Consider the following 27,511-nt stretch of genomic DNA (forward strand, 5'->3'; position numbering starts at 1 on the left):
TAAGTTCTCCAATCTGATTCAGTTATTCTACTGAAGTTACTTTCTTGAATATAAATGACCTCCTTATGGCCAATTTGAATTGCGTATTCTCCTTTTTCGTTCTCTTTCTCATTCTCAAAACTTTGTCTTGCATTTGACACTGCTGACCAACAAATTTGTAAAACTCTTTTCCCTTGGTTTCATAACAGTATGTTATCATGGTTTCCTCTGACTGCTCATGTCTTCTGTTTGTTCCCTCGTGGTGGGTGTTCCCTAGCAGTCAGTTTTCAGAAATGGCATCTATTTTCTATCCTAAGGATTCTAACATCCACTGCACTTAAGATTTAAGAGATCAGTGGAGTGAAGTTAGACTGCAAGAGATTGATAAGTGAATAGGCAAATGAGGAAAGAAAATGGAGGCAGCAAGTTCAGTTAGTTCTTTCTAAGAGGTCAGCAATGAAGGGAAGAGAGTTATAGGACAATGCTTGAGGGGATGGCAGAGTTGATTAAAGGTTTAGGGATAAGGGAGCAGTTGGCATGTTTAAGGCCCAATAATGAGTTCTCAAGAGACAGGGAAGGGATCAAAGGCACAAGTAGAAAGGTTAGCCTGACAAAGAAAGAGCCACCTCTTCTTCAGAGACTAAAGGCAAAAAAGAGAAGTGTAAAGATGAGTATTCTTAGGTGGGGATATGAGGCAATGTTATCTACTGAGAGACAGAGGAGTGAGTGTGGGTGGTACTAGGAGCCTGAAGGCAGAGATTTCAAATAGCTGCTACAAGCATGTGATAGCTTGTCAATCAAGAAAGAAAAAAAGGACTACAATGCAACAATGAGAGCCCAGATGAAATGAGAACATTATATCATACTGGACCCAGCTGTGTTCAATTATGTGCATGTATTTGTGTGACCTCAAGTGGCATTAAGCAGCACAGGCATAGAAATGATGGAGGGAGATGGCAGTCATGGTCCAGGGGTAAGAGACGACAGAGATGAAGTAGGCAGGACAAAGCAGCAAGAGATTCAAAGGTGAACATGCATAGCTGAACTAGTTGCCATTAGGTCAAGCAACACTCGGAAGGAAAAAGAAATGAGGCCAGAGCACAGAGGAATGGAGGAACTAAAGGTTATGATAGATATAAAAAATGGGTTAAGATGAGTGAGACAGGAGACAGTAGAAAAGGAGATTCGATGAAAGAGGAATATCAGGTTGGCGGGAATGGTACAGTTTGAATGGTGATGAAAATCTGAGGTATGATCCTCCTGTGGATGGCTCATGTAGAGTGAAAATGCATGTGACAGAAGTTGAAGGTTGAATAATTAAGAATCTAGGAGTGTTGAGAGAATATCAAGGTGAATTCTGAAATTCTCAAGTGTGGCATCAAGAGTTAGTGAGTAATAATGACAATGATAGTTAGCATTTAAATAGTGATCTATAACATGTTATCTCATTTGGTAGAAGATAACTGAGCCAGGTACTGATCGCTGTGAAAGAGGGAGAATAACTTGGAGGCCAGCAGATTACAGCAATAAAAGATATGGATAGGATGACATAAAGTGCTGGAGTGAACCTGAGAGGAGAAGACTGCAAACAGATGCTACCGAAGGGAAAATACGTTAAGTTCTATATGCCCAGGTCTCTGGGGACATCAAAGAGGAGGAATCAACACTAGAGCTAGTGGTCAAGTGTAAACTGTCTTCTAGAAAGAGTTTGCATGAGGGCAAGAAGAGTGAGAGAGTTTAAGAAGGTTGGTTAAATTTTAGTAGATATTCCTTTCATATGTGGACTAGATGGCCAGTGAGATTCCTTCCAATTCTCAAGTTCTGTGAGGTTGGATGAAGGAAATTTTGTTATTCAAGAGGAGGGATTATAGTGGAAGGAGAGGATAGAGGAGGAAAATTCAAATAATTCCAATACAAGGGAAAGCTGAGTAAGTATCCAAGAATGAGATAAAGTAAAGTGTTTTCAGGTAAAGTCTTAGAAGAAATTTGAGAAGGAACAGAGAAATGACCACAGTTTTCTTTACAGAAAGACTACACAGAAAGTAAAAGGAAGCTCTCTATTTGGAAGGGATTAAATTCATGAAGACACTGTCACCATAAGTATTATTAATAAAAAAAATGTATTAAGTGTCTACTGTATAAGCAGAGTACTGTGCTAGCTAATGAGGATTATACAAAGTTGGGGCATAACTCCTATCCCATGGAACTTAAAAGAATATAGTAATGGAAAAAGCTCCAAAAGAGATGCTTATGGTACGTATAGTACATATACGGTAAGTGGATTGGAAGGATATAAAATAAAATGCCATATGTAGTTGAAGGGGGATGATTATTATCAGCTGGGACAAATGATGGACAGAAAAGATGGAGTAAAATTTCACCTAGAGTAAATGTCATTTGAATTGGGTTCTAAAAAGATGGGTGGGTGTTCAAGAACTGAAGCTGGCAAAGGAGGACACTGCACAGGGAGTGCAGAGACAAAGGAGGCATGACAGTACATATTTGGAGGAAGAGAAGAGAATGAACACATTAAGGAGAGGGAATGATAAATAAAGCAAGGCCTAGAAGAGGCAGGAGGGAATACAATTTTACTAGAGATAGAAGGTGAGGAGAAAAAAAAGAGTAGTAAATCTGAGGCACTTTGGCTTCAATCTTAGTTTCCTCTTTCTAAAAGGACTCTACAATCTCCACTAATCAGCCATTTCTGTCTTCTCTCCAAGGGATAACCTACTCCTCCTAGCTCATTTCTCACATTTCTACTGCTTTTCTAGGGACGAGCCTTACCTTATGGCTATTATTTATCTTTTCTATCATTCTTGTCCTGCTAATTTTGAATTATTTTTAACCATCCCTTTCATTTCTATTTCTAAATAGCTCAATATTACTAAAAAAAAGTCTGGATCCACTAAAAACATATGCTAACATTACCTGGGCCTGCCTCTTATTTTCCATAGAAGATTAAAACCATCCAGAATGATCTTCCTCAATTTTCCACTTCTATTCCTTTAAAAATCTCAATGTCCTCATTCATTCTCTTCTACTTTTCTCTGCTCTGAGAGGAAATGGTAGCTCCCTTTACCAAAGCTAGCTCTTGTACCTATACTTTATCCTGTTTTCTTATCAATCACCATTTCTTTTCCTCTAATGTACCCTCTGTTGCTTTCTCTCAACTGGTTCTTTCCCTGCAATCTGCAAACATGCTTCGTCTCTCTTAACCTACAAAAATGTTCCCTTAGCCCTGCTATTTCCTCAGTGGATAGGCCCTTTACTTGCTCAATACTCACTTATTTTTCACCTCCCTAGGCTGTGATTTCCATCCCTTCTCCTGGTTACTAATGTCCTTCTTACCATTAAATTCAATGGACTTTTCTGCCGTCATCTTCGTCAATTTGTCTGTTCAGCAAGTGAAACTTGGCTGCTCAGCTCTCTCCTGATATCATTTTCCCTTAGGTTTTGTGGTAAAAAGCACTTTCTTGACTCTTCTTTAACTTGTAAGGCCATTGCCACCTGTTTCCTTTGTTACTTCTACCTCTTTAACATGGGTGAGCCAAAGTTCTGATTTTGGTCTTCCTTCTTTCCTAAATACTCTCTCGGCCATCTTACTCCTATGGTTTCAATTATTTCTATTACAGAGGACCTCTAAATCTACTTTCAAATTCTCTTTAAAACTGGAGTTCCATATTTCAGCTGAGGTAAAGGTGGTCAGGGTTACAGAGGACATAGCACCTTAGGTGGTCTTGAAGGAAGGAATATGCTTCTGGATCTCTCTACCAAGATGTCTCATTGGAACATCAAATTCAACACAGCTAAAAGTGAATGTTAATTGTACCACCTTGCCACTCATGTTGATAATCTCAAAATCCCCAGAGGGATGTGGTAGCATGAGAAAGAGAAAAGAGATTATCAGTTGCAAAGTCCTGCTAAGAACACTTCCATAATATCTCTTGTACTCATCCCCTTCCTTCCACCACTCCCAATAGTACTCATCTCACTATTTGTAATTGTTTCCTAAAGGATTTTCCTACTTTCCATCCAATCTTTTGAATCCATCTTTTTACATTGTTGCTTAAATAATCTTCCTCTAAGCTTTAGTAGCTTAAAATTGCACTAAGTTTTGGGACATCCTATATATAACATTTTTCCTCTCTAAGAATGTAAACTCTTAGACAATGGAGTCTATGCACTGCAAAAATACTTGCTTAATGAGATTGCTAAATTAAATCAAGAACTTCAGAATGAAAAATGTAATATAGTTAAAAGGGCAAAAATTTCAGAATCCATGGCAACTTTACATGAGAGAAAAACAAAGGGAGAAAGAATATGTTACAAAGAATGCTAGACTTAGGGGAACAAAGCTCTGATCTAGTTACGTTATTAACTTTGTTATTTAGCCAAATCATTTTCTTTTTCTGGGTCTCAATTAACTCTTCCATAAAATCACAAGACTGTATTAAGCTTTATAATCAAATTTCTTATGTTATCACTTAATGCCAACTACATGAATAGTAATGTTTTACTCAGTTTTATGGGTTTTTCTACAAGCTAGTTGGTTGTTGTCCTTTGTTTTCAAAGAGGATCAAAATAATATCACTATGTTGGGGTCAAGCACAATGTATCTGATTGTGGCTAATCAGACCAACACAAGCTTGGAAGGCTCTACCACAGGTCGAGCTATTTGTGCCATAGGAACACTTCGAGTGGAGAGGTCTCTAAATTTGCACATTTCACAATTCTTTTGAGCTACTGCAATTCTGCTTTGCTTATTTCAATACTCTCTTCCATAAAGAAGTACTCAGGAAATTAATCATTTTTAATAAATGTCTAAAAAATCCAAACAAATGAAACTTAAGGTGACTTCTAGTCAGAAAAAAATTAATGTTTTCATTAACATCACTTAAAAAATTTTTTTTTAACAAGAATCTATTAAGCATTACTATGTGCAAGGTACTGTGCTAACTGCTTTACTAATAGCTCATTTTCTCTTACAACAACCCTGGGAGGTAGGTGCTTGTATAATTTCATTTTATAGCTGAGGAAACTGAGACAGATAAAGTTAAGTGACTTTCCCAGGGTCACATAGCGAGTAAATGTCTGAGGCCAAATTTGACCTCAGGAGGTCTTTCTGACTCAAAAGCCTGAGCTCTAACCCTTGTTACCTGGATGCCCTTTGGCATCATGAAGATTATTTTCTAACCCTAAGAACCATGGTACAGCAGAGCTAGAAGTAACCTTAGGAATCACCTAGTTCAATTCCATAATTTTACTAATGATAAAATTCAGGCCCAGAGTGATTAAAAACAACAAGGGAAGTAAAAAAAACTCAAACAAATGGACAATTATTTTTCTACTATGCTTTCATTTATTACCTGAGTGAGAATATAGCTTCTTTGGGCCTCTTCCATTTTTATCAAACTAGCATTTATATAATCATTATCTTCGTGGTGTAGCTTAATTCGACTATGGTCAACTGTAAAACAATCAGAACACAGGGAAGTTAATTCAAGAACAATTAGAATATATAAGTAATATGTGTATATATAAAATACTTCACTAAACATTTATTAGATAGCTACTAGGCAGAGTACCCAGAGACAAAATGGTGTAGGAGAAAAATCCTAGATTTGGAATCAAAGGCCTTGGGTTCAAATCCTGGCTTTGTTACTTTCTCTTTGTATCATCTTGGCCAAGTCACTCCACCTCTCTGGACCTATTTCTTCAACTGTAAAATTAAGGGGTTGATCTCGAAACCTGCAGGGCCCCTTCTAGGTCCCTCGAGCTCTTTTTCAGGAGCTGTGGTAAACTCAGTTAGATGAATGGTCTTCCTCTAATCCTGATCAACTTCCATACACCCCTCCTTTCAACATTTAAGATCTGTTACTTGGCAAAGGAGAATGAAACCATGTACTTATTATTTCTGGGATGAAAATGGTTCCATGAGATGAACTGTATTCTATGCAACAAAACAGACTGGACTCAGAGTCAGGTGACCTGAACGTGAATCTAGGCTTTCTTATTTTCTAACTTCACATCTCTGAATTTTAGCTTCCTTGGCTGCAAGATAAGGAGTTAATACTTAAGCTGCCTATCCCTCAAGGTTGTTAGGAGGAAAAGGTTTTTATAAACTTTAAAGCACTACAGACATATGAATTATTATTTTTGAGAGTGGAGTTAAAGTAATGCCTGACTTGGAAAATAGGAGTGAATATGGGGGGAAAACAAAGGTCATGGAGACAAAAAAGTTTGAGAGTGACAGTTTTAAAAGATTACTTCATGTGGACTGTTATCTGTGTCAAATGTATGATACAGAGCATGTATATTAATAAGATGGAGAGGAAACTGACTAGAATACAACTGACTACAATACAACATTACTCCCAAATTCAGAATACAGCACAGTAAAATCTAAAATCTTGTAGTAATTTTCTACTGTGTCCTAACACTGAACATTTTGTAAATTTGAATCAGTGGCAGAAAAGAAGGCAATAAAATACAAAGTTATTTTCCTAGAGCCTTAAAGAGTTGCTCAAGTATTGCAAGGTAGATCTGCACTACCATTTATATAACCCATTTACTTCTCTGATGCTCAATAGGCTAAGATGGTGACCCCGGATTTTTTAAAAAAATTTCTTTTTCATTGTGATCTTAACAATAATTTAGACAAATAAACTCTAAGCAAAACACCTGATTTTCCCAAGTATCTAAGTCTGTGCCCTAACTATCAAACTGCCCCCAAGATGATATGAAAGAGACAGTTTTGCTGTCCCTAAATGTCCCATCTCCTGTCAAGGAAAAACTTAGGCACAGAGTGAAGCAGACTCAGATATCTGACTAGATACTAGCATATATGTATAGATACATTATACATGTACACACATATATGCAGACACACACATCCCTCTGTTGTGTGCATATATATACACACACACACACACGCATATGGACATGTTCTTGTTTGAAAATTGCCTGTTCATATCCTTTGACCATTTATCAGCTGAGGAATGACATATTCTTATAAATCTGACTCAGTTCTCTATATATTTCAGAAATGAGGCCTTTTCCAGAGAAACTTGTTGAAAACATTCTTTTCCAGTTTTTTGTTTTCTGTCTAGTCTTGGCTGCATTGGTTATGTCTGTGCAAAACCTTTTTAATTTAATGTAAACAAATTATCCATTTTACAATGTGTAATGCTCTCTTTTTCTTGTCTGGTCTTCCCTTATCCATAGATCTGACAGGTAAGATACTCTACAGCTTATTCTACACTCCCCTAATTTGCTGACGGTATCACTCTTTATGTCTCAGTCATGTACCCATTTTGACTTTATCATGGTATACAGCATGAGATATTGTTCTATACCTATTTTCTGCCAAACTGCTTTCCAGTTTTCTCAGCAGTCTTTGTCAACTAGTGAGCCCTTGGCCCAAAAGCTTGGATCCTTGCATTTATCAAATACTCGATCACTATGGTCTTTTATTATTGTGTATTGTGTACCTAATCTATTCCCCAATCCAGTGCTATTTCTTAGTCAGTACCAGATTCTTGTGATCATTATTCCTTTGTAATAGTTGGAGATCCAGCACAGCTAATCTATCTTCACATTTTTCCCCCCACTGATTCCCTTGATGTTCATAATCTTTTGTTCTTCGGGACGAATTATGTCATTTTTTTAAGGCCTATAAATAATTTTTTGGTAGCATGGTACAGCACTGAATAAGTAAATTAATTTAGGTAGAACTGTCATTTTCATTAAATTGGCTGCCCATGAGTAATTAATATTTTTCTAATTGTTTATATCTGACTTTATTTGTGTTAAAAGTGTTTTGTAATTGTGTTCATATGGTTTGTCCTTGGCAGGTAGATTCCCAAATATTTTATACTGTCTGCAGTTATTTTAAATGGAATTTCTCTTTCTATCTTTGCTGCTGGGTTTTGTTGGTAAAATATAGAAATGCTGATGACTTATGTGGGTTTACTTTATATTCTGCAACTCTCCTACAGTTGTTAATATTTTTATCTAGCTTTCCCTACTGATTTTCTGACACTTGGTTCTTGAAGGTTATACCTGTGAAGTGCAGGCTCTCATAAATCTTACCAAATGGTCAAGCAACTAAGTACATCTTTGGCTTAGTTAAGTTCTGAAAGACTTTTCATCAGTTTAACCACAGGATAATGACCTTATAGACTAACCCTCTGGAAAGAGTACTCATGAAGAAAAAAAAAAATCACTGATTTATTAAAATTAAATTGCATAGGAGAAATTACCTGTTGGCAGGAAAAATGGACTGGGATATGAGTAAATTTTTTCACAAATGAAATCTTTGGTACCTGTTAATTCTAATACTTCCTCCCTTCCTGTTCTCATACCGAGAATAAAAGACCAACAACAGAACTAAAATTGGTGAGGTAACAAGTATACTATATAAAATTTTCATCAAAATTGATAACAAAGTTTTTATTTAAGCATTTAAGATTTAGTTGTATTTAATATTTACTTATGTGGATAGCTTACTACTACAAGCAAACAAACAGTGCAGTTCGTAGAGTAGTGAATTCAGATTCAGGGAGACCTGAGTTCAAATTCAGCTTCACACACTTACTTGCTTGGTGACCCTGGGCAAATCACTTAACCTAAGACTCAATTTCTTCATGTGTACACTGGGAATAAAAACAGCACCTGTCTCCCAGGGTTGCTGTGAGGACAAAATGAGATAACATTCGTAAAGTACTATGCACTATAGAAATACTAGCTATTCTTAGCATTGTTATTATTATAACAACACTATATAAAAGATGGATGTTAATAGACAAATTATAGTGATTTATCTACAATTTTTGATACCTTATCTATCCAATATTTACCGAGAAAAAAAAATTCAAAAAGTGTAAAGCACCGAGCCAAATGACTAAGATATGAATACTTACAGGGACTGACATCTCTGTACCTGTTTCGATTTTTGTTTTTAGGGAGTTTGGCCACTTTACAGGGAAAGTCACTGGCTTCATGTCTAATGTCCTACAAAAAAGAACAAATAACAGTGTTTGAAATCTGGCATTTTATGAGTTTTATACACACATACACACAGCATACTAAATAATGTTTTAAAAAAATTATTACAATAAACTATAACAAATTGGTTCATCTATTTGAAGTGCCTAGTTTTCTAGTTCAAAACAGCAGTTACTAAATCAGTACCTTCCCTACTGGGTATAGGGATGGTGCTGTGATTCACTGGTACAGGGAACTATCAGGTGATGAAAGGAGGTCTATTCATATACGTCATGCAACTTATAATCTTAGAGTTGCTGGAGCACAGAGAAGTTAAGTGAGTTGTTCAGGGCCACACAGCCAATCTGTGACACAGTCAGGACTTAAAACAACCTTTTCCTGGCTTGGAGGCCAGCTGTCTATCCATTATGCCACTCTTTACAAGATGTACACAAGAAAACCTGAACAAGTAAACACTCTCTCTAAAGAGATGGTAAACAGGTCCCAATGTGTTGAATTTTTACAGAGAAAAGAAGACCTTCATGGATTAATAATACTGCTGAATCTTTGTAAAGAATTATCAGGACATATATAGTTTCTTTGTCTACCCTGCTTAAAATAAAAATATAAGACACTGAGTTAAAAACTGTTTTGTTTTTTTAAATGAATAACCCCAAAGACAATTTAATAACTTAAAAACAAGATGATGAATTACAAAAGGGTTATAATAACAAAAAATTAGCGTAGTGATATTACATAGTATATGTCATTTACATGAGGGACTATACAAGAACCCAAAAAAGGAAAAGAGCTAGAAAGAAGAGAAATTTACATAATCCTATTTGGGAAAATAATTTGTAGAACAAATGCCATCTCTGCTGCTAATATAGTAAGTACAGAGATTAACAGTAATGGTTGACAGGATGGTGGCTATATTTACTCTCAGCGCATATTCTTCATACTAAGACAGAGATTATTAGTGTAGCTAAGGCATAGAATGATCATTTGCAAATCAACACCTAAATTCAATTAAATTCAAAAAACTACATGCAAAGCATTGTATAAAGTGCTACAGATAAAAAGATATAACAGAACCTCTTCTTAAGGAACTGAAAAGCTAATAGATGTAAAGATGGTTGCGCAAAGAAGAGTGATAAGGGCAAAGGAAAAATCTAGGTAGTGCTATGAGAAATAGCAGAGATGATTTGTGATGAAGCCATTGTTGTGTTCTGTGAAAAGGTTGTCATAATTTTTGAGAAAAAAGTATGATGACCATAATGTTGTGTTAGGCATGATAGGCACTTAATAAATGTTTATGAATAACGTAATAATTATTATTATAAAATAAAGTATTATTATAAAATAAAGTAATGTAAATAAATGTAACTGAATTGACAGATTAAGGCAAAAATACTTTTATGTAAAGTACATAACTGTCACTTCAGAGAATTGTAGAAAATTAGAGCTAGAAGTAATCTTCAAGGGCATCTAAAATGAGCCATTATAGGATCATTTAAATTTCATGAGTAATAAAGTAATCAGAAAATAATTTCCAGCCTGTTAACAGTTTACCATAAACATACATTTAGAATGCAAAGAATTTCAAAGTTTTATGAAATATGACAATTTCAAAATCTCATCAATTTGATACTGGTTCTACCTTTTATAAAACTATATTATAAAGCAACAAGGAAATTAAAATGTATGCTGTTGTTGTATCTATGTACATGTATACAAGAAATTTGTATATATACATGCAAGGTTGTCATGTTTGCATGACAGAGTTCTCTATAACTGAATTAGTACCTTTGTAATCATTTTAAGTTCATCTATTATCTTCTCTTTATTTTTTTAATCCACTCTCCAAAATTTTCCCCCTTGTGATTAGCTACTGCTTGGGCCTCCTAATTTGTACACTAAGGTTTCTTCCTCAGCAAACTCTATTACTGAGCTTCAATTATGAGTCACTTATTTTTATTTAGGCTTTTATCAGATAGGTTTATGTCTCTTTCACAGCAAAATCATAATTTGGGGTCAGCCTATTTCTGAGACGAAAAAAATTAAGCATAGACACATTTGGGATCATTTTGCCCTTTTAGTAGTATTTTTTTATTTTAAGCAGTCATAAAACTCACAGGACAATAACTGAAGAAAAATTTATTAAATGATATATACAGTACACTGCTGAAAACACAAGCCTCAAAGAGCTTATAGGGTGGTAGAGAGGAGGAGTTGATGACCTTAAAGCAAATTATAATGCAAGTTAAAAATACATTGAAGAAGGAGGTCTAAACAACATAGTGTGGCGTATTGCAAGATCAGGAAACATACAAAAAGAGATGGGATCCAAGCTGGACTCTTAATAGATTGTCTCTTTCTAGCATATATAAATTTAGAATGTCACATTCTACCATTTGCTTTTCCTGTTTTATTTGTTTCTGAAACCTTTAGCAAGAGTAGAAAGTAGAAACTAAAAACAATAAGGAAACAAGGAAAAGTAAGAATTTTGGTTTTGCTTCAGTGCCCTCTTTTAAAATTTCTAAATGTTCCTGATTTGCCTGTAAGATTACATAGTATTGGCTTATTGATTAATAATCCTAAAACTTAAAGGATGTTTTTTTAATAGGGGGAGGTAGAGATGTAGAGGGAAGTAAAGGGTTATTTTTCACAGTTTTTCACTATTTAACTTTTACCTCAACATTTCTTTGTTTTCATTTTTTTTGGTTCAGTCCTGGACCAATAGCCATATGTTCTCAGCGTGAAGCTGAAGTCTTTGTAACTTGAATAATTAGACTTCACCATGCTAGCCTCTTAACAGAGAGGTGATGATACTTGAGACTCAGAATAAAATGTACCTCTTCAGACAAAGCAAATGTGGACATTTGTTTTGCTTGACTAATATGCACTTTTGTTACATGGGCTTTGTTTTTCTTTTTTCCCATCTGATTTGGTGAGGAATAGAAAAGCAAAAGGGGAAAGGGATAAGTCAGTCTCTCTCACTCCCACTTCCCCACAAAAGAGAAAAGGGTCTTTGGGGCAGGCAGAAGGGAAGGAAGCTCAGAAAGAATCACAGACAATAGCTTGAATGCTACAAGTTGGATTTATTCTATTTTAAAAGAAAAGCAATCTGCATGTAATAGAGATCCACAATTTTGTGCACAATGTCCTTTTTCTGTTCTACTGTCTGTATGGAAATGCACATTTTGTTTGGTGTTTGTTAACTTCAAAATAAGCATGAATTTTAAAAAATTAGATTTTACTTCCAAACATATTTGGATATTTTATTATAGAAATAATTTCAGGAAAAGAAATATGAATGTGTGGATATTTGTTTCTCTGTGCAAAATCTGATAGATTATACCTTTTAAAATTAAACTTTCAGAATCAGTAAATGTTTACATACCAAATTATGATTTTGCTGTGAAAGAGACATAAACCTATCTGATAAAAGACTAAATAAAAATAAGTGACTCATAATTGAAGCTCAGTAATAGAGTTTGCTGAGGAAGAAACCTTAAGTGTACAAATTAGGAGGCCCAAGCAGTAGCTAATCACAACGGGGAAAATTTTAAATAGTGAACTAAAAAAATGAAGAGAAGATAATAGATGAACTTGCAATGATTACAAAGATGCTAATTCAATTACAGAACTCGGTCAATACAAAATATAAGAGTCCTGGAGTGAACTAATTTTTTGTAATTTATTATCTATCATTCAAATGTACCCAAATGTAATTAAGTGATGAAGAAAGCCTAACATTTCAAGCTTATGATTCCTTGTCATTGCTGGAGTTTTTTGTTGTTGTTGTTCTTTGTAGAAAGAACAACTAAATCTGGTAAAATGTTCATGTCTGCTATGTAGCAGATCTAAAAATTTCTTAGTTTTAGTGTAAATCTATTTAGTGTAAATCCAGTAGAGCATCTTACTGTCTAGATGGTGAGACAATTACTTGAAAAGCTATCCAAACTAGCATGAAAGTAAGTATATCACAACTCTGACACTTACTAAGTGACCAGTTAATAAATCACATAAACTCTCAGGGTCTCCATCTCCTTATCTGTAAAAGTAAAAGGGGTCTGAACCATATGATTTCTACAGGTCCTTCCAGTCCTAATTCTCTTTATTACACAAATTTACAACCACTCAAATGTTATGGATGTATTTCTGAAAGGTAGCATGTAAAACAAATTCCTCTACCAAAATTCTTTTTTTCCTAATAATTACAAAATGGAGTCACATTTCTCTAGAAAATTTTGGTCACATGTAATTCACACCTGTTACTTTCCTCCTCAATAATAAAAGCTTTTATATCACATCTAAATGGAATAACATTTATTTTTCACAAAGCTGTCACCTTAGTTTAGGCCCTCATCGTCTCGCACCTAGATTACTGACAGTTTCCGTGTCTCAGATTTCTAGATAGTAATCTACCCTCCACGTTGTTGCCAATGATTTAAGATCTTGACCTTGCTACTGCTCCGTTCAATAAACTCTAATTGTTACCCTTCACAAATTGCCTCAAACCATCTAGCCTCACTGGACATTATTCCCATCCCATACTATGAGATCCTGGCAAACTAGCCTTTTCTCTGTTCCTCACATATGATTACTGTCTTTACAATAGCAGTCTTTCTGTACTGTTTCCTTACCTCACAGAACCCTTCTCTCCCTTGAAGATGCAATACACCAGAAGCACCTTCTATGTGAAATTTTCCACATCCCCTCAATGCCTTCTATCTCAAATTACCTCATATTTAACTACTTGTATTTTATAGTCTATTATTACTCTGTATACAAGCATATCTTGTTTTATTGCACTTCACAGACAACTGTATTTTTTATAAACTGAAGGTTTGTGGCAACGCTGTGTCAAGCAAATCTATTGTGCTCACATGTCTGTCACATTTTGGGAGTTCTTAAAATATTTCCAATTTTTCCATTATTATTATACCTGCTATAGTGATCTGTGATTAGTGATTTTTGATGTTACTACTGTAATTGTTTTGGGGAGTCATGAACCATGCCCATGTCATGTCAAACTTAATTGATAAATGTATGTGTTCCGATTGCTCCACTGACAGGTAGTTCCCCATCTCTCTCCCTCTCCTCAGGCATCCCTGTTCTCTGACACACAACAATATTGAAATTAGGTCAATTAATGACCCTATGATGGTTCAAGTGAAAGGAAGAGTCAACAGATGTGACAAACTCAGTTGCTATCTTAAGAAATTGCCGCTGCCACCCCAAACTTGAGAAGCAACCACTACCCTCATCAGTCAGCAGCTATCAACATGGAGGCAAGACCCTCTATCAGCAAAAAGATTGAGACTTACTGAAGGCTCAGATGATGGTTAACATTCTTTAGCAAAAGTATTTTTTAATTTAGGTGTGTACATTGTTTTTTTTTAGACCCAATACTCTTGCACACTTTATAGATGACAGTATAGTGTAAACATAACTTTTTATATACACTGAGAAAAAAAAATTCACGTTACTCACTTTACTGTGATATTCACTTCATGGTGATCTGGAACGGAACCTGAAATGTCTCTGGGCTTTGCCTCTATGTGTATTAGATGTCCTTGTTTTCTCTCCCATTAAAATATAAGCTCTTTGTGAGTAGAAATTGTTTCATTCATTGTATTTGTAACTCTGGTACATTCTAATACAGTGCCTGGAACATAGTAGGTGCTTAATAAATAGTTGGCTGATTATCATCTCCTTTGGGAAGAAGAGGGAACCACAAACTTTCCATTTACATTGCTGTTGTGTACATATTTATTTTGGTTTTGCTTACTTTATTCTGTATCAATTCAGTGTTCTGAGAATTCTTCACATTCATTGTTACTTAGAGCATTGTAATAATCCATTACATTCATGTACTACAATTTATTTAGAAACTGGAACGCCAGCTAATAGGTACCTGCTTTGTTTCTAGTTCAGTGACACCTGCAAAAGTGCTAGGAATATTATGGATGTATATGGGACCTTTCTTTCCATACCTGACTTCCTTAGGATATGGTCATGGTTTAATTTTTTAATAGTATAGACATTACAGAGACAACCCAATCTTTTATACAAAGTTCAGGCTAAACAGAAGAAGTTTATATTCAGGCTCTGAAAACACCACCTGACACTGACACTTATTACCCGTGTAGTCTTGAACAAATCACTTAATCTCCCTGGGCCTTAGTTTCCTCCTCTATAGAATGAAGAGGCTGGACTAAAATAGCCACTGAGATCCCTTCGAACTCTCAATCAATGATTTATAAGCTAAAATGGTTAATATGGGTACCAAAACTCATTTTAAAATGACTGTGCTAAGAAATGCTAAGATTTCTATATAGATGGCCATCTCGAAAGGAGATTTGTTAATTTTTTTTTTACCATGGTAGAAGAGGAAGTAGAAAGTTTTCAAGTAGTGTTTTTTGTATACCAAGAAATAAAACATAAGTTTCAATTTCCGATAAAATCTGAACTTAATTAAGTCTTATAATCTCTAACTTAATTAAGAAGTCAGATTGAAAAGAACTGTAATGCTTAGTCATTTTAAGATTCTAAAACTTTCAAAAATACAACAAAGGGATTATAGTTACTGTCTCTGACCCCAAAACATTTATGAGAAGAAAAGCCACTTCATGTACAGTATTTGTGGTAAATAGCTATTTTCAATTCCTCAGAGGTCTTTGTACAGCTTTGGAACCAATTTCTTTTTTTTTTTCAATGGCAGATAGTGACGCGATTCACTTGAAAATGGATCATCTTACATTAATGATGTTGGAGCTGTGGTAATGAACGCAAATCACTGAGAAGTACTCCTACACGGAAACTTTAAATCATGTGAAATGAGGCTGGGTCTTGAACTGAGAGATGGAGAGGTAAGTGAAATAATGGTAGTTTAAGATCATGATAATTTGAGAGAGATTTTAATTATCTCATGGTTCTGTACAAAAGCAAATGAAAAGTTATTACTTAAGTAACTATAAAAATTACCTTTTTTATCAGGGTTACTCAATTTTTGGGAAATTTTAAAGTGAGAAATAAGGAAAGAAATGATACTTTCCGTTATTGTCACAAATTTCACCTTGGGTAGAAATCAATACGCATAAAATGAATCAGTGACTTACAGTAATTGATGGCAATAAAACTTATTGCAACCAATATTATTTAAATGCAGTGAACCACAGAATTGTTCCTGTAAGTGAACTGGTTTAAAAATTAAAACTACTTTCACTTCTGTTTTATCTCTCATTTTACTCACAGAATTGAGAATTTCAGAAATTAGCCTCTACGGTCCCTTTCAGCCCAAATCTATGATTTTGTCATCTATGATCCTGTCATCCTTTTATCTTTATTAACTTAGAGGTAAAGAAGGTGATGGTAATGATTAGCACTGAATACATACATGTACAAACTCATGCACAAAACATACAAGTACACAAACACAGTCTCCCTTCCCTACAGAATGTAAGCTCCTTGAGAGGAGGGATTATACCATTTGTCTTTAAATCTCCACTTTCTGGCATAAAGCAAGCACCAATAGAAACTATAAAAGCTATATAACTATTTGCTATAAAAGCAAATCTTTTAGTTTATAGAGAGAGGAAATTAGAATATATTCTGGAATGTTTAAGACAACTAGAAAAGCTGAAATGAAACATTTAAGTAAAAATATATCAAATACCTTTATGTATTATAGAGGATGAAATGATGAGAAATGATATAATACCTGCCCTTAAGGGGCTTAAAATCTGTTATAGGAAAGACATAATGTTATGTCACTCATTATAGAAAATGCTTTCCGATGCTCTTTTATTTTGAAAAAATTACCATCACTTTCCAATGATGCTATCCTCCTCCACACCATCCCCAACCTTCCCGTGTAACAAATAAGTATTCATCTAGTGACCATAAATAAAAATTTATATCTCATTCCTCACCACCTATCTGCTGAAAGGTGTGAGTCATCATCACATCAACATCAGTCATTTATTGATTTAGAGTTTTGAGGTCTTTCAATGTTCCTTTTTTAAAAAAAATGTTACTGTGGTCATTATGCAAATTGTTTTCCTGGTTTTGCTATCTTGCTCTTCATCACTTCAAACGGCAAACTTTTAAGACCTTACTTCTGCCTCTACCTAAGGCTCAACTCTTAAAAAGTAAAGAATGAGAATGAGAGTGGAGGTAAATAGTAAAACATGGGAATGGCTATATAGAATGGTTCTGCCAGAATCATAAAGTCAACAAAATTAAAGAATACTACTATAGATCAAGAGTCTCTGCATTACTACAGGAAAAGAGATTGTTTTTGCCTCTTTGTGATGATGCTAACGTCTTAAAAACCTTTGGAATGGTATTTACCGTAGGATTTAAAACTGGAAAAGACTACAAGTGATCTAGTTCAATACACTTAATTTTGTAGATGAAGAAACTGGATCTAGGGTGCACTAGTGTCTTGTTCGAAGTTACAGAGATGGGAAGTAACAGACTTAAGATTCAAACTAAAGTCCCCTTGGCTCCCAGTCTTACATTTAAGCTACTATATTACATTACCTCTAATTAGAACCTTAGGGTCTTATTTATTTGACACACTTGTTCAGTCTTCCCTACTGCATCCCTAGCAAATCCATCAAAATTTATCTTCCAAATGACAAGAAGGTTAAGTGAAATAATGGTAGTCTAAGATCATGATAATTTGAGGGAGGTTTTTAGTCTGTTATTTAGAACCTTGGATGGTGTAGGCAAAAATCTGTCTTCTTTCACTGAATTCTTATCCTTAATATAAGTGAGTCCTACCTTAAGCCTACTGTGCTTTGCGCCCTTCCTCTCCTATATGTAATATTCACCCCTCTCCCCGCTCCACTAAATATCATGGCAGGACTCTATGTTTCTTCCCCCTATTACAGGGGTACCTTGTAGCAATGACTGTGAATGGGCCCCAGTGTAAGGAAATAGGTTAGATGTGGGCTTCCTAGTGGTGGAACTCCTCTTTTGGTTGGGGATGAAGATCCATGGCTATTATAAAGAAAGCAGAAAACTGGGAAAACTTTTTACAGTAAGCAACTTTGATAAAGGCATTTCTCAAATATATAGAGAACTGAGTCAAATTTATAAGAATACAAGTCATTCCCCAATTGATAAACGGTCAAAGGCTAAGAACAGGCAGTTTTCAGACAAAGAAATCAAAGCTATCTATAGTCATATGAAAAAAGGGCTATAAATCATTATTGATTAGAGAAATGCAAATTAAAACAATTCTGAGGTACCACCTCACACCTATCAGACTGACTAACATGACAAAACAGGAAGATGATAAATGTTAGGAGACACATGGGAAAGCCAGGACACGAATGCTCTGTTGGTGGAGTTATAAACTGATCCAAACATTCTGGAGAATAATTGGGAACTATGCCCAAAGAACTATCAAACTATGCATATCCTTTGATCTAGCAATACCACTACTAGGTCTGTGTCCCAAAGAGATTTAAAAAAAGGGGGAAAATAACTTATTTGTACAAAGGTATTTAAAGTACCTCTTTTTGTGGTGCCTAAGAATTGGAAATTTAGGGGACGATCCATCAATTGGGGAATGGTTGAACAAACTGTGGTATATGATTAAAATGGAACATTATTGTGCTATAAGAAATGACAAGCAGGATGACTTCAGAAAAACTTGGAAAGGTTTACATGAACTGATAGAGTAAAGTGAGCAGAACTAGGAGAACATGGCATACAGCAATAAAGATGAAGAACTACGAATGACTTAACTATTCTAAGCAATAAAATGATACAAGACAAGCCAAAAGGACTCATGATGGAAAACGTTATCTGACTCCACAGAAAGAAATGTGGTGTCTGAATACAAACTAAAGCATACAATTTTTCACTTTCTTTTTTGTTTTCTTCCACAAAAAGAATAATATGGAAATGTTGCATGTGAGTGTAAGTGACTGTATATGTATAACATATAAGATTGCTTACTGTCTCAGGAAGGGGTGAGGGGAGGAACAGAATATAGAATCCAAACCTTAAAAAAAAAGTTAAAAATTATTTTTACATGTAATAGGGGGAAAAATCAAATTTTTTAAAAAGATTGTTCATTTTTACAAGATTCATATGAACTGATGCAGTGTGAAGTAAGCAAGCAGAACAATTTATACTATAATATCAACCTTGTAAAAATGAACCATCCTGAAAAGATCTAAGATTCTTCTTTATAACTTCACAACACTGAGTGTTTAGTGCTTGTTCTCTGCAGCCACACGGATGTAGTCATTATATCATTTTCCTGGCTCTCCTTACTTCACTTTGCATCAGCTTGTAAAGTCTCTCCAAGCTTCTCTGTATTCATCACGCTTACTGTTTCTTACAGAAAAACAAAATTCCATTAAATCTGAGTACCACAATTTGTTTAGCTATTGTCCACTGGATGAGCATTTATCACTTTGTTTAAATTCTTCACCACCAAAAGAAGTGCTATTATATCTATTTTGGTATATGTAGAGCCTTTCTTTTTGTCACTGATCTTGAGGAATATGCCTAGTACTGGTATCTCTGGGACAAAGTATTACAAAATGCCCTCTAGAATGGTTATATGAATTTACAGCTCTGCTAACAACGTATAATTGGGCCTGTCTTTCCACAAACCCTCCAATGATGAGCAAAATAAACTTTAATTTGGCAAATGGAACTCTAAATGTGAGATCCTTTTCCAATGACTGACTGGACAGATTGTTAGAGGAACTGAATCATATTGATCTTGACATCCTGTTTATAGACAAAGCCAGAAGATACAAGGAAGTTGCAGTTAAGTGGAAGAATGGCTCAAGGCTACCCCGTGGTGAGAAAAAGAAAGGGCTTGGCACTTTATTTTACTACTTGCTCCATCTAGGTACTCTTTCCTTTTTGTGTTTTTGTGACACTACCTAACTGATCACTCCAACTCAATCTCCTTTGTTCCCTAATCATACATATAATGCCCACAAACTGTAGGTGTCCCCAAGGCTCTATCCTAAGCCTTTTTGTTTTCACTGTTTACACATTCTTGGTAATTCCTTCAGCTTCCACGGGTTTAATTATTATCTGACAGATAAACATATATGTAGAGATACAGATAAGAGTCCCAGTTTCTCCCCTGAGCTTCAATCTCCAAGACACACCTCAAACTTAAGTCTCAAACTATGCTCATTTCCTGCTCCAGACCCTCTTCTCTTACAAATTCTCTATTTTTGTCAAAGGTAAAACGATTCTTTCAGGCTCCCAGGCTTGTAACCTTGGCATTATCCTCAATTCCTCAGCCAACATAGGCAACTGGTAGCTAAATCTTTCCATTTCCATCTCGACAAGTCTTGCATTATAAATTAACTGCCACAACTGGACAATCATGAGCCCAGTTTAGTCTTGTTTCCTAATGGCAAGAAGCAAATCTCTGCCAAATGGAGAGATGGCTGCCCAAGGCAATAACAGGTTAGAGTAGAAACTCATTTGTAAAATCTAACAAGATGGATAATTATGAGTAGTATAATCTCATAAAGCAGAAAGAAGTGGAGGGTAAAACCAGTTTAAAGAAGGTTGACCAAATAAGGTTATCCAAATAAGCAAAGTTGTCCCCCAAGGCATTCAAGGATGAAAATGGAAGAACTTTTTACAGAAAAAAAAATATAAAAGATTTACAAAAGTCATTATTACAATACAATCTTATAAGCCCTCAGAGAGGAAGCTATCTTTATTCTCTGCAGTTCTCCAGCAAATCAGAGGTTTAAGAGAACAACCTCAGTTGAAAATGTCAGGAATTTGTGAGAAAATTTAAAAAAACAAAACAATCATAGCATACTTAGCAACTAAAGTGAATTAATTTGGGAGGGGTTTACATGTTATTTTACGTGGAAAAACAGAACACACTAAAACTATTTATTATAGCAGGACGAACAATGGAATTTAAGTAAGACATTCTGAATTTGAGTTTTGGTTCTGTTGATCACATCACTTAACCTCCCTAATACTTAGAATAATCTGTAAACTAGGAGTAATAATAAGATTTTTATCACCCAACAATCAGTCTGGTGAGGAAGAACTTTGTAAAATGTAAAGTGAGTTTTAAAGATGGTATTTCACAAATTACTATTAAGCTATAAAGTTAAACAAAATCATAGTTTACTTTCAACATGTTTCTAAAAATAAACATTAATGTAGTACAGTGGAAAGAGCAGTAGTTCTGGAGTGATACAACATGGTGTTTAAATTCCTCCTTCCACCCCCTCCTGTCACCACTTGTATGACCTTGGATAAATTACCTCCCTGTACCTCAATTTCCTTAAATCAGATGGTCTCTTAGATTCCTTCTAACTTGAGAAACTTCAGATCTACAAACCTATGAGCTATGGAAAATATATATCTATGTATCTTAGGAAAATAACTTTATGAGATCAAATAAGAAAACCCATATACTCATTTCTGCAAAGTCATGAGGTCACTTATTACATGAACAAGTCAGATGGGTATTTAACTATATAAGACAGTAGCTTCAAGGCGCAGGTTTTTTAGTCCATGAACTAAAAAAAAAATTAGAACTGCATTTATAAACATTATTTAGAGGAGTACATGGGCTTAACCTAACTACCAAAGGTGTCCATGACATGAAAAAGGTTAAGAACTCCTATGCTTTAAGGGATATTATTTGGAAAACAAGAAAAGAAAAGCTTATACACACTTTCATTCCCTTTGTGATCTACAAAATTACAACATGAAGTTTTTTTCCCCTAGTTTAAAATATACTAGGCAAAACATGCTTACCAACTGACAAACAAGATTTTAAGAATTTTAAAAACTTTTCCATCTGTTCTTCTATAAAGATATTTGGGCAAAAAAAATAGTCATTAACATTTTCCTTCCAAATTGAAAAGCTCACGAAGAGTAAAATGTTATCATCAATTAATACCAAATGGAGGGCAATAAAGAGGAGTTTAAGTTATAAACGCAGCTTGGAATAAATGAAAGTGTTATACAATTTCTCAAATATAACTCAGTCCAGTCTTCCTTATGTTTAATTTTGTGTCCAGCTTAATGTTCATGTCTACCTGCAGTACCCATTTAACATACATATCCTGATGGATGAAAAGCAATGGATGGCCCATCTAGCTTCATTCTGGTCCAGACAGCAATTCACCCATTTGTTTCCCCATGAAGATTTTTAAGTCAGTATCTTGAGTGACCAGGGATAAAGATTAAACTCACTGAGGAGACTGCAGTATTCTGGACCATGATGCAACTACCACAATGTCATTTTCAAACAGGAGCTAAAAAGTAGAATTAATACGCCATTTTTTGCTCCTGTTTGAGAAGTGTTTAGCAAGGATAGTTTTATAGCCAGGTTTTGAAAATATACACATACATATGTACATATCAACTATGCTTGGGGGTTGGACTACCCCACATGGCACCTTGTTGAACAGTCTTAAGTTCATAGCTGAAATAATGAACTGATACAGAATGAAGGGAGCAGAACCAGAAGAACATTGTACACAGTAATATTGTATAATGGAATATTATTATGCTGTAAGAAAAGAAAAGCAGGATGATTTCAGAAAATCCTGGAAATAATGAAGAACTGTGAAAGACTTAGCTATTCTCAGCAATACGACGATCAAAGACAATCCCAAAGGATTCAGGATGAAAAATGCTATCCACCCCCAGAGAAAGAACTTATGTCTGAATACAGAACAAAGCAAACCATTTTTCATTTTCTTTTTTTTTGAGGCTTCTTGTACAAAATGACTTAATATAGAGATGTTTTACATGACTGCACATATATAACCTATATCAGACTGCTTACTGTCTCGGGGTGGGGGAGACAAGAGGGAGAATCTGGAACTCAAAACTTAAAAAAACCAAATCCAAATGTTAAAAATTGGTGAAAAAATAAAATTACATACATATGTGTGTACATACATGTATATAATACACACATATGAATATATGTGCATATATGTGTGTATGTATACACACAAATACACTCACCCACACACATATAAAGAATGCTATTCAGGAGAATCCAATCAGAGCTTTACATATGAATAGCAACTACAGGCTGCTAAATTCAATTTCTAACCTGTCCCAAACCCCATCACCTTTTACTCTGTTATACAATACTGGTGGTGCCTCTAAATAGTATATGCAGCATATTTCCTTCTCATTCTATAAAATTACTATACATATCTTTCCACACAACCTCTAGAAGAGCTACCCAATGTTTCTCAAGGTCTTTTACATTCTGTGGGTACCAGAGAAACAATCAGGCTGTACAACCAGAAAAAGGAGGTGGGTATGTCATTTAGTAATAGTGGGGGAATGCTACTTTTTATACCATTTTGTCTATGCCTCATCATTGTTAGTATGATACAACCTACTTATACCCACCAAGTATTCCTTTATTACTTTCTGGGTCACCCACAATTTTGATTTAATAATCACTTATAAATGCCTGCTATGTACAGTAAAGAATTATGACAGAAACTAGGGATACAAGACAAAAAAAAAAAATTCCCTGCCTTCAAGGACCTCACATTTTTACTACAGGGTACATGATATTTACTTAGATAAATAAGTAAATATGGGATGTTGAGGATAAAGTTGATTGGGCAGCAAGCTCAGGCCTGACCAGTAGGGCCCTCATCCCCACTAAAAGGGGCCTGCTGGCAGAAACACTGGCATCATTTCAACAGCCTGCCAGTGGGAATGCCGGTATCATTAAAAAAAAACCAAACAAACCACAAGTGGGACCTTTGGTGCTGCCCTCTCTTGATAAGGCCCTGTGAGAGAATAAAATGCTTTGGCTCCAAAAGCACAGTACCACTCTCTACTCAGAGAGTCTAACACTGATGATGCATGGGAAGAAGGTTCTTTGTGACAAAGTGGGAGATGGCTGCTCTCTGTCCTATGACTCAAGACTACCATCCATTCCCTCTCCTTGATCACTGCTAGTGTGAGTGTTTATGTGTATAGTGTATACTGCTGTGCCACTGGACTAGACTGAACAGTTACTCCCATGCCAAATGTAACTTGCCCTGCAAGACTAATAAACCATTGTGGTGATCAGCATTCCAGATATCTCTCCTTCCTTGTGGAATCTGAAGCCAAAGGCTAGGTTAGCCAGCTCAGAAGAAATAAAAAACTGGGATGAGGAAAGGTTTCCTACTATAGGAGACAAAATAGAAGTATCAGAGTAGTTAGTAGGTCAATTTGGCTGGAATGCAAAGTGGGTGAAGCAAAAGAATGAGAAGTAAGTCTAGAATGGTAAGCTAGAGTCAGACTAAACAGCTTTAAATGTAAGCTGTTTTATGGTAGAGACAATAAAGAACCCTCAAAGATTCTTAAACAAAGAAGTTTTATGACCAAACTTGTACTTTACAAAAATTATTTTAGCAGCTATGTGGAAGGATGGCCAAGAGAGAAGAGCCTGGAAGCTAGGAAATCAATTGCTGCACTTTTGTAACAGAAGAGATAATTCCTCAAGGACCCTGCTCTGTGTTCTCCCAATGATGCTATACAACTGAAAATTAGTGATGTGGAAATGATGAGTTTATGTGTCAGAGAGCAGCTTGGGTTTACTGAAAGTCTTACATAATTTCCCAAATGCAATTTTTTTCTGTGCTAGAAAATTAGGGGAGATAGAACGTTTACGTAAGACACTATCTCATCCATCTCCTCAGTATGTTGCCTATACTCCAACCATTATCCTTTTCTCCCCACCACTACAGCCTTGGATGCTGTCCCTAAGTCTCCTTCTGATAGGTGAGTTTTCAGGTACCAGGCCTCTACATCACTTTCAAGCCATCTTAATGGCACCCAGTGCCTCTTCCATCCTCCAGCTCCTCATTGTGCATTGTCTTACCCATTAGAATGTAAGCACATTGAAGGAAGGGACCATCTTGGTTGTTTGCATGTGTATTCCTCAGTGCTTAACAGTGCCCAGCATAGAAGTACTTTAGCTATCTATCTCATAGAACTTACACTCTAATGGGGAGAAAAGAAATAAACACCTATAAGACACCAAATTATATGACAGAGTACTTTTAGAGAGGTACTAAATATGTGAGGGCTGAGGGTTTACGGAATGCTTTATGTAAGAAAGAACACTTGAGCCTGGCTTTAAAGGATAGGTACAAATCAACCAGTAAAGAGGGTCACAAAGGGCATTCTGATCACAGGGAATAATGTGAGCCAAGTCATGGGGTCAGGTGGTCAGATGACATCTAGCACACTCTTTTCAGTTTGGGTTCTTATGGATGAAACCTGTATTAGGGTGGTGACTGCAAAAACAGGAGTGGGGCACAGATTTGGAGGATGCTATAAAGGTAGAAGCAATAAAATTTGCTAACATTATATGAGGAATGAAGGAATACAAAGATAATTCTACATTTAAGACTTGCTCTTTCTAGCACATGACACTCCATCTCTCCACTCTGTGGCTTTCAATGGCTGTTCTCATGCTTGGAATGCTCTCTCTCCTTACCTCTGCCTTCTCATGTGCAAGGATTCCTTCAGCCCACATTCTGCAAGATGAGGCCTTAATTTTCTCAATGAAATAGGAGCCAAGCTCATTTGAATTAAATGTAAGGGTGTGGAGGTATGGTTGGAAAGAATGGAGAAGTGAAGGGAATGAAACAGGGAGTCAATGGAGAATAGGACTTTTCAACAGCAGCAAGGGCTTCCTATAGTAGGTACTGAATGACTGTTTACTGAACTGAGTGTAACCTAAGCTTCCTTTGGTAAAGTTGGTTCATTTTCATGATTTTTCTACATCAGTGCTCAGAGGCCCTGAAAGCAGTAGCCAAGAAATCAGATGGTAGAAATAACCCAGGGATGGGGATATGCAGGTCAAAAATGGCAGAAAGCTAGAGTTTGGAGGAAAGAAAAGGATCGTGGAGTAGCAGCTTTTGAAGGATTGTAGAGGCAAATCATGAGATCAAGGCCAGGTATGAAGATAAGTAAAGTTAGTCAGGAAGTTAATAAACATTTACTAAGTAGCTACTATATGCCAAGCACTATGCAAAGGCTCTGGAGATACCAAGAAAGGCAAAAATAGTCCCTGTCTTCAAGGAGTTCACAATCTAATGGGGGAGGCAATATGTCTCTGCTGTACAAACGAGATATATACAAGACAGATTTAGAGATAATCTCATATGAAAGAAACTAGCATTAAAGGGAACTAGGAAATCTAGTAGAAGGTGAGATTTTAGTTGGGACTTGAAGGAAACCAGGAGATTGAGATGAAAGAGAAAATTCCAGGCATGGGGGAGAGTTAGTGAAAATGCAAGAGTTGGAAGACAGTGCCATATGGGGGAAATGGCACTGGATTATAGAGTGTGCGGATGGGAATAAGAGTAAGAAGACTGGAAAGCTAGAAGGGGTCAGTTTGTGAATATTTAAAAAGCTAAACAGAGAATTTTATATTTGATCCTGGAGGTAATAGGGAGCCAAGGTAGTTTACTGAAGTGGGAGGTAGGGAGTTACTTTGATAGCTAAATGGTCAGAAGTCAGAATGCATGAGAGGGACCATCACAATTAAGGATGGGTCAGTGGACTGAAGGCGATGTACAATAAGGATAACCTTATTACCCTAAGTGTAAAAATTGGAAGGATAGGAGATTATGGTTTGAGAGTGGAACTTCAAAGTTTCAAATGTTAGAAGTGGAATAATTCTAAGAGAGGTGGTATTTTATGTGTGACCATGCAGGTATGTCGTTAAAAAAAGATACAGAAGATCAGCAGAATGGAGGAACTGAGGTCAGATATTTAGATGGTTCAACAGGTGATAGGGAGATGAAGACCCTAAGACAATCTCTAAAACCAATCTCTAAATGACCTGGAAGATAAACAAAAAGAATTGGGGGAGATGATCTACAAAGAATGCATAGATGGAAGGTTATTTTAAGATATAATGATAAAAGAATGGTTTAAGAAACAGCAATGGGGACAGTAAGACGTATGCCTACCTAAAACTACTATGAGTCAGGGAGAACAAAAAGAATATGTAATAGATAATGTTGAGAGGGATGTGACTTCAGAAGAGAATAGAGTTTCCATTAGAGTGAAAGGTGGAAGCAGCAATGGTTCAAAGTTCAAGACTCTCAAGAGAGTTTATTGATAACAGAGTAAAAGTTATTTGGGTACAAAGTTATATGCTCGGAGATAGGGATACATCCTTAATTACTGGAACAGATAGTAAATGGCTTAAGTTTGTTGGCAGATGAGACAATAAGTCAACATTTATGTCATCCTTAAAGCAAAGCACTTTCATGCATTTTTTCATTTGAGTCTTCCAAAAACAGAGGTAAGTACTACAGGTTTTAATTCTACTTTTTTTTTTTTTAAAGAAAACTGAGGTTAAAGGTGAAGTGACTATCCTAAAGCCATAAAGCTAGTAACAATGTGAGGTTTTCCTTTCTCCAAATCCAACACTCTAAATATTATGGCACTCTGCCTCTCAACTCTGCTATTTAGCACAAAGTTGGTAGGGCCTAACTCTAAAAATTAGGACACTATATAA

The 27,511-nt window shown here is 35.7% G+C and overlaps 1 protein-coding gene across 2 annotated transcripts in view; it reads right to left on the reverse strand.

Moving 5' to 3' along the window:
- Positions 1–27,511, reverse strand: part of PTPN1 (protein tyrosine phosphatase non-receptor type 1) — a 62,310-nt gene that overhangs the window by 15,599 nt on the left and 19,200 nt on the right. Inside the window, exons 2-3 of one of the 2 annotated variants that reach the window (XM_072633569.1) lie at positions 8,901–8,991; positions 5,346–5,446 (exon numbers count right to left, since the gene is read on the reverse strand). In XM_072633569.1, coding sequence (XP_072489670.1) covers positions 5,346–5,446; positions 8,901–8,991 — 192 coding nt within the window. The remainder of the gene's footprint in view (positions 1–5,345; positions 5,447–8,900; positions 8,992–27,511) is intronic. The other variant, XM_072633570.1, reaches the window with a different exon arrangement.

This window comes from Notamacropus eugenii, chromosome 1 (assembly GCF_028372415.1).
Source record: "Notamacropus eugenii isolate mMacEug1 chromosome 1, mMacEug1.pri_v2, whole genome shotgun sequence".
Lineage (NCBI taxonomy): Eukaryota > Metazoa > Chordata > Mammalia > Diprotodontia > Macropodidae > Notamacropus > Notamacropus eugenii.